Source organism: Arachis stenosperma, chromosome 1 (assembly GCF_014773155.1).
Source record: "Arachis stenosperma cultivar V10309 chromosome 1, arast.V10309.gnm1.PFL2, whole genome shotgun sequence".
In the NCBI taxonomy this organism is placed as follows: Eukaryota; Viridiplantae; Streptophyta; class Magnoliopsida; order Fabales; family Fabaceae; genus Arachis; species Arachis stenosperma.
This window is the reverse complement of record NC_080377.1, coordinates 7,784,247-7,792,284: the sequence shown is the minus strand read 5'-3', so window position 1 is coordinate 7,792,284 and position 8,038 is coordinate 7,784,247. Positions and strand designations below refer to the sequence as shown.

Genomic DNA, 8,038 nt, shown 5'->3' with positions numbered 1-8,038 from the left:
ATTTCTTTTATTTTATGTGTTATCAGAGGTGTGAAGGTTTATGAGTTCTTTGTTGGTGTCTTTGACAACTTTTGCTGCCAGCCATCCCTTTCCCTCCCCCGTTCCTTTTTTTTTTTTCCAATTGTTCCTTATAGTAACTTAATAGGAACTTAATGATGTGCATGTGTTCTTGGGACTGAATCAGGCATACTTCTTGGCTTATAGTAACTTCTTCAACCTCTTGTTTTCTTTAGTACGAATAACACAGATGTCTCATAACTCTATTCGTGCTAGAGAATATAGGCGAAATTCTTTAAAAAGAAAGCGAATGCAAAGTCAACGTCGAAATGCAAGTGGTTAGTACTGAATTGACTTTAATGATATTTTTAGTCTTTTCTACTCTAATTTTTAGTGATTTTATATCTATGTGAGTGTTTGTAATTTTTCTTCATTTTGTAATTCTCTAGAGGTGCTTGATTCCTCGATGCCTACCCTCACTTTGAATGATTATATGGGTAATTTTTATTGTTCTCTTTATGTTTTTGTACTTAATCTTTGTGTTTATAATAATCTATCTGTTTATTTTATATGTTTTCAATGTTTCTATTTCTTCTTATATTTTAGAAAATTTATTTGAGGTGTCCCAGAATGTTAATCAGAGTTCAAGTTTTATTTTGTCAGGTATAATAATATCTTTAACTATTTGATCCCTGTCTGATTTTTTCCCGTTAAATTATATTTTAGGTTTCTTTGATTTATGTCTAATAGCAAATGTTTTTAAGTCATTTATTATTGTTTTTTTATGCTGTTACACCTAAAAGGGTTAACTTAATTATTAGTAATCTATAAAATTTATAATTAAATATATGTTTGTACTTCTCTAAGATATAAAGTAGTCAAAAATTAAACATACATCAGTAAAAGATATAAAGTAGTCAAAAATTAAATAAAGTGACTATTAGGTCCATCCTTATATTTTTCGCCTTCAGATTAATTAGGCCTTGAATCAAAAAATAAATATTAATTTGGTCCTTCAAGATAGTGAACCATGAATATATTACGTCTCTCAATTAATTTATTTATGATGTTAAATTTAGTGTCATACTTGGATGTTCTTACTAATTTTTCATCGGTTTTTCCGAATGAATCGGCAGCTCTGGTCCGGTTCTTGCTGCTATCTTTTTACGTCATAATTAGTAATTTAGATTATTTCATTTTAATGTTCGTAGTTAGTATCAGTGATTAAAATAATAAAACAAAGTGTATTCTAATGTTGTTAAAAATTAAACTCATTTTGAATGTGCATTTAGTTTTATTTATATTTACTTAGTTCATAAATGAATGTTTTATTTTTATTGATTTTCGTATTTTATTATATTTGTGCTGTTCACATTCCATGTTCATTATTAGATAGTTAATTAATTTCTTTTTGCATGATTTATTTTTGTTTATATTTGGTTGTTGAATTTATCTTTACGTAAGTTTGTCTTATTCTAAATCAAAATGGATGATATAGACCAATCAGAAATATATGATCCTTCCGTAAATTCATTCAGTCAAGTTGGTTCTGTTATTAATCATCCTCTGTTCTTGCAAAGTGAGATACAAGGTACATTCTCGTTCTTAATTCATATATTAATCAAGAATAGTAAAATAGAAACTTTATTTATTTAGTTCTAAAACATCCGATTGTGATTATGTCATGAGATATTATTCAATTAGTGTAAAATATAAATAATATTTTCTGATGTATTTTTTCTCACAACACTCAAATGAGTAAAGTATTTATTTTATATTATATCTTTATACTAATAGTTTATTCATTTTGTGTTGAGTCTATTTCGTGTCATGTAATTCGGAGGAAATCCTATTATTGTTGGGTATATTTTTCTCGATTTTATGTTTACCAGGCTGCCTTGATGTTGGTGATCCTAACTATGAATGTTCAATTTGTGGCGTGTGTTTCTGGTTATTAGAACGTGTTGAAAGAGATTCTACAGTTAATCATCCTATTTTTACTGTTTGTTGCTCAAAGGGAAAAATTCAGTTACCTTATCTCCAAAGGCCCCCAGATCTGTTATATAATTTGATCAATGGAGATGATAGCAAGAGTTTGTATTTCCAAAAAAATATTCGATCTTATAACAGTATGTTTGCCTTCACGTCTCTTGGCGGTAAGGTATTGGATTCAGTGAATGATGGGAGAGGTCCACCGCAGTTTATAATAAGTGGTCAAAATTATCATCGGATTGGAAGTTTGCTCCCAAATGCTGGTGAGAAGCCTAAATTTGCACAATTATACGTATACGACACTCAGCATGAGATAATTAATAGGCAGCGAATCTTTGGGTATGTGTGTTTGATACATTGTTGTTAGTCTTTCTGTTGTATTTTCCTGATGTTTTGCTGTTATTTGTATTGGAAAACATGTTTATAGATGTGACTTCATAGTTATACTGTGTTTTGTTTATAATGTGCTATTAGTCATTTTTTTTAATAATTATATATCAAAATATCTTACAATTGTATTTTATGTGGGTTTTAAATATATTTTTTTTGGTTAATATATATTTCTTTTAGGCAAACATCTGAGATAGATAAAGAATTGATAACTGAGTTGTTGCAAATGATCGATACTCATAATGTCATAGCACAGTCATTTCGAAGAGTTAGAGAATTCTATCAGTGTCATCCATCTGAGATTTTCTCATTGAAGTTGTATTCGCAACGGAACGTTGATCGAAGAATGTACAGTGCTCCCTCTTGCGATGAAGTTGCTACTTTAATTGTTGGCGATTTTGATTCGTCGGATCATGGTCGTGACATTATTGTTCGATCTACTGCTGGTCGGTTGCAATGTATATATGAAACTCATGCTCTATATTGGCCCTTACAGTATCCTCTGTTGTTTCCATATGGTGAGGATGGTTATCAGTTGAACATTGGTTATCAAGGTCAACAGTCTGGATATATTCCTGGAAGGAGAACAAGAGTTTCTCTCAGGGAATTCATATGTTTTCGTCTGCAGATTAGGGAGCATGAAGATGGAATTATTCACAAGTGTAGGCGGTTGTTTCAACAATTTGTTGTTGATTGTTTCACGATGATTGAGTCCCAGAGGTTGTATGAGATCAGAATGAAGCAAAGTACAATTAGAGGAGAAGTTCTTCAAGGAATAGAGGAGGCTATGCATCGTGGTGATAATGAGGCTTCTTCAATTGGGACACGAATTATTTTGCCTTCCTCCTTCACTGGTGGTAAACGTTATATGTTTAACCGTTGTCAGGATGCCATGGCAATTTGTAAACATTTTGGCTATCCAGATTTATTCCTCACTATTACATGTAATCTAAATTGGCCTGAATTCCAGCGGTTCACAGAGCGAGAGCGAATTCCCATCGCTGATCGTCCTGATATCTCTTGTCGTGTTTTTCATGCTAAGTTGAAGTGCCTCCTTAGCGATCTCAAGGAAGGTGTGTTTTTTGGTCCACTTAATGCAGGTATGTTCTTTTCTCGCTAAGCATTTCAATTTCTGTTTGTTGTTGTCGGACATGCAGTTGTTTGGTTCTTTAATATGTTTTTTGTATTTTTTAGGTATGTATACTATTGAGTTCCAAAAAAGAGGTCTACCTCATGCACACATGTTACTCTGGCTTAATGGAGAAAGCAACTTACAAAGTGTCGAAATTGTTGATGAATTCATTTGTGCTGAGCTACCCAATCCACAGAAATTTCCATCTCTTTATAATGTCGTCATCAAGTACATGATCCATGGTCCCTGTGGTGCACTTAGACCGAGTTCTCCTTGCATGAAAGATGGTAAGTGCTCAAAATTTTATCCAAAAAGATTCGTTGACCAAACGAGTTTTGATGAAGATGGGTATCCAATATATAGACGTCGTAATATGGGTGTGACAGTGAAAATCAACGATGTTGATATTGACAACAGATTTGTTGTGCCATATAATCTGCTGTTGTTGATGAAATATCAAGCTCACATAAATCTTGAGTTTTGTAACAAGTCAAATGTCATTAAGTATCTTTTTAAGTATGTTAATAAGGGTCCAGATCGGGTGACTGCAACTGTTGGAGAAAGATATGATGTTGGTGAATCTTCTCAGGTGGTTGATGAGATCAAACAGTATTATGATTGTCGTTATTTGTCACCTTTTGAATCCATGTGGAGGATTTTTGCTTACGATATTCATCAAAGATGGCCGTCGGTACAGAGGTTGACTTTTCACTTGCCAAACCAGCAACATGTTGTATTCGATGATGCTGATAGCACTACTCATGTTTATTTGCGCAACAAAGATTTGCTTACGATGTTTACAGGTTGGATGATGGCCAACAGGCGGTTCACGGAGGGGCGGTCTCTAACATATGTTGAATATCCAGGTAAATTTGTATACTGTTTGAAGAGCAGGGAGTGGAAACCAAGACAGAGGGGATTCTCTATTGGAAGACTGAGTTTCGCTCATCCCTCCTCCGGTGAACTTTTCTACATGCGGATGCTTTTGAATGTGCAGAGAGGTTGTACCAGTTTTCGAAGTATAAGAACTGTGAATGGTGTTACTTATGATACATTTCAAGAGACATGTTCTGTCATGGGTTTCTTGATAGATGATAACGAGTATGTTTCTGCTATTAAGGAAGTCGCCGAGTTAGCGTCAGCTGCATAGTTAAGGAGGCTTTTTGTGATCTTGCTGCTATCTGGTTCCATGGGAAGACCTCTATCAGTTTGGGAGCAAACTTGGGCTTATTTGTCTGATGATATTCTTTATCGCAGAAGACATGAGCTGCAATACCCTGGTAAGATTTTTTGATCATCATGAATTTATTACATGACAAGTGGGCACACACGCATGCACACAGTAGATAAGTTATATTATGGTGTTAATATTTATTAATTATTGTTAAACGTAGATCTAACTATGAGTCAGGATGAGTTACAAACGTTTGGTTTGTTGGAGATTGAGAAACTATTGCAGAGTAATGGAAAATCATTGAGAAATTATGCTAGTATGCCGGTTCCTGATAACTCTTTAGTCTCTCAATTTAGCAATTTGATGCTACTACGTGAGTTACAGTATGATACTGTTTCTTTGTCTCGTGAGCATGATGCAAATATATTAAAGTTAAATGAAGAACAGAAGGTGGTCTACGATAAAGTTATTGATTGTGTTTCGAATAAGAGACATGGATTATTTTTTGTGTATGGGTTTGGTGGCACTGGAAAAACTTTTTTATACAGAGTTTTGTCAGCTAGATTGCGATCTGAGAAAAAGATTGTTATTAATGTTGCTTCTAGTGGTATTGCTTCTCTGTTGTTACCGGGTGGTAAGACGGCACATTCTATGTTCAATATTCCCGTTGAGATTACTGAAGATACTGTTTGCCGGATTAAGAAGGATAGCCCAAAGGCTGAGGTATTTCGAATTGCCGATTTGATTATTTGGGATGAGGCACCCATGACTAACAAATTAGCATTTGAAGCGCTCGATAGGACGTTGCGTGATATAATGGTTTCGGTCTCTGATAGGAATAAAAATTTACCTTTTGGTGGGAAGGTGGTCGTTCTTGGTGGTGATTTCAGGCCGGTCTTGCCAGTTATTCCAAAAGGTTCGCGTGCTGAGATTGTTATGGCTTCCATAAATTCTTCTGTTCTTTGGAAATATTGTGAAGTTTTGCGACTAACAAAAAATATGAGGTTAGGAATCGGGTTTAAACAATCAACTTCTCAGGAGTTAAGGTTGTTTTCAGATTGGATACTTCAAATCGGTGAAGGTCGTTGTGGAACAGTGGTCAACGAGAAACTTTTTGTTGATATTCCTTCTGATCTAATCATTACTGTCTTGGAAAATCCAGTGGAAGATATTGTAAATACAATATACCCGAATTTGGTTCAGAATTTTCGTGATCCAAGTTTCTTCCAAGATAGGGCAATACTCGCTCCGACTGTCGACAATGTTGAAGAGATAAACAATTATATAGTTGATTTGTTGCCCGGTGAGGAGAAAAATTATCTCAGTGCTGATTCGATATGTGGTAGTGATGCCTATTCTGATGTTGATGTTGATTGGATAACTGTTGAATTCTTGAATCAGATTAGGTGTTCTGGTCTACCTAATCATTTGTTAAAGTTGAAAATAGGTGTTCCTATTATTTTGTTGAGGAATATTGATCCGGCTGGTGGTTTGTGTAATGGGACTCGACTTGTCGTGCGAGATCTAGGGACAAATGTCATTGGTGCAGATATTGTTTCTGGTAGCAATGTTGGGGACAAAGTTTTTATCACCAGAATGAGTATGATTCCTAGTGATACGGTTATACCGTTTAAATTCCAACGCCGTCAATTTCCGGTTTCTCTGTCCTTTGCGATGACAATCAACAAGAGCCAGGGTCAGACATTATCAATGGTCGGTTTGTTCTTGCGTCGTCCTGTGTTTTCTCATGGTCAACTTTATGTAGCTCTTTCCCGGGTTCGGAATAGAAATGGTCTTAAGATTTTACTTTGTGATGAAGGATTAGATGATGCTGGTAGGACTGAAAACGTTGTATTTAAGGAAGTTTTTGATAAGGTATAATGTTGTTTGTTGTTATATCTTTTAATCTTGTCTCTGTAATTTATAGTTTCTTGATTTTTATCCATATTATATCTTCTGTTAGAATTGTTTTTGGTGTGTTCTGTTTTCTATTTTTTATTGTTATTTTGGTTCTAATATTTAGGTCAAATTCTAATTTGATTTCTCATATTTTAAATATTTTATTTTACTGTAGAATAATTTTGCATGATTTTAATATTTTTTCAGTCTTAAATTTGATGCAAATTCTTTGTATCAGAAAATATTTTGTATTAAACTATTGAGATTTTAAGTGCTTAATTATGCATTAAATTGTTATGCATTTATTAAAGTCTATCAGTGTTCTTCTTTTATATTAACCTTTGGTTTCTATATAATATAATCAAACGGTGTATATAAATATGGGATTCTCTATGACTAGCTAATTGTAGTTCTTATTTAAAAGGTACTTTCTTCTTTAGTTTATGAATTTGATGATTTGTATTTTTGTATTTTATTTTGCTTTCTTTTTTTTTAAAGCCATTTTTTAAATATAGTTATCTTGTTTGATATGAAAAGGCCAATTTTTTTTATCATACGTGTGGTTTCATCTCCAATCGGATAGGTATCCGCTTTCAGGGCCATATACATCAAAGTTGTACGTTCTTCTCCAGTGTGGCTTATCCTCAGCAAGGGTGCATGTGCTCCTCTTTGGTTTCGGCGTCAGCTTTTTTTTTTTTTTTTTTTGCGATTCCTTCACGTAAGCTATTTTTTCTGCAGATTTAGTTGATCAGGGAATCATGAAATTGAAACTAAGCTCCTACACAGATAATGATGTTTTTCGATATATTATGTGTCTTTTTGAAAATACGAAATTTTATTCAAAAATTTGATTATTTACTTTTTAAATTGTAATATTATTTTTTCGAAACAAAATAGACAGAAGTTATATTCTTAATATATTAATAAAAAAATATATGATTTTCTTATTAATAAAAAACAATTATTTATCTTCTCTTAAAAAGGAAAGTTAGATGATATCAATGTAAATTTGATTTTAATCTGTCAAAAAAATTTGATTTTAATCCATATTATATATTTTGTTAATAAAAAATTCTTGGTGCCTTTTGTGTTCTATTTTTTATTATTAATTTGGTTCTAATATTTATGTCTAATTCTAATTTTTTTGTCTAATATTTTAAGTTTTTTATTTTAGTGTAAAATAATTTTGGAGCAGTTTAATATTATTTCAGTTTAAATTTTAGTAAAAATTTTTTCTATTATAAAATATTTTGTATTAGACTATTGAGATTTAAAGTACTTAATTATGGACTAAAGTGTTATGCATTTATTATAGTCTATGAATGTTGTTCTTTTATATTAACCTTTGATTTATATATAATATAATCAAATGTTGTATATAAATATGGTACATTCTATAAGCAGATAATTGTTATGCTCATTTAAAAGATACTCTGTTCTTAATTTATTATGTG

General features: G+C 32.5%; 2 protein-coding genes across 2 annotated transcripts; both read left to right on the top strand.

Annotated features, from left to right (window-relative positions):
• Positions 1-1,482: 1,482 nt before the first annotated feature.
• On the top strand, positions 1,483-4,661 carry LOC130974515 (uncharacterized). Its single transcript, XM_057899393.1, has 4 exons — positions 1,483-1,588; positions 1,890-2,328; positions 2,560-3,479; positions 3,574-4,661. The coding sequence occupies exons 1-4, from the start codon at positions 1,483-1,485 to the stop codon at positions 4,659-4,661; spliced, it is 2,553 nt and encodes an 850-aa protein (XP_057755376.1).
• A 39-nt stretch (positions 4,662-4,700) lies between these two features.
• On the top strand, positions 4,701-6,566 carry LOC130974505 (uncharacterized). Its single transcript, XM_057899383.1, has 2 exons — positions 4,701-4,791; positions 4,906-6,566. Exons 1-2 carry the CDS (start codon positions 4,701-4,703, stop codon positions 6,564-6,566), a joined length of 1,752 nt encoding a protein of 583 aa, XP_057755366.1.
• Positions 6,567-8,038: the final 1,472 nt, after the last annotated feature.

Coding starts and splice junctions, on each gene's coding strand:
- LOC130974515 (XM_057899393.1), top strand. CDS start 1,483: ATGGATGATATAGACCAATCAGAAATATATGATCCTTCCGTAAATTCA. Junction 2,329..2,559: donor AATAGGCAGCGAATCTTTGG/GTATGTGTGTTT, acceptor TATTTCTTTTAG/GCAAACATCTGAGATAGATA. Junction 3,480..3,573: donor TTTTGGTCCACTTAATGCAG/GTATGTTCTTTT, acceptor TGTATTTTTTAG/GTATGTATACTATTGAGTTC.
- LOC130974505 (XM_057899383.1), top strand. CDS start 4,701: ATGGGAAGACCTCTATCAGTTTGGGAGCAAACTTGGGCTTATTTGTCT. Junction 4,792..4,905: donor ACATGAGCTGCAATACCCTG/GTAAGATTTTTT, acceptor TGTTAAACGTAG/ATCTAACTATGAGTCAGGAT.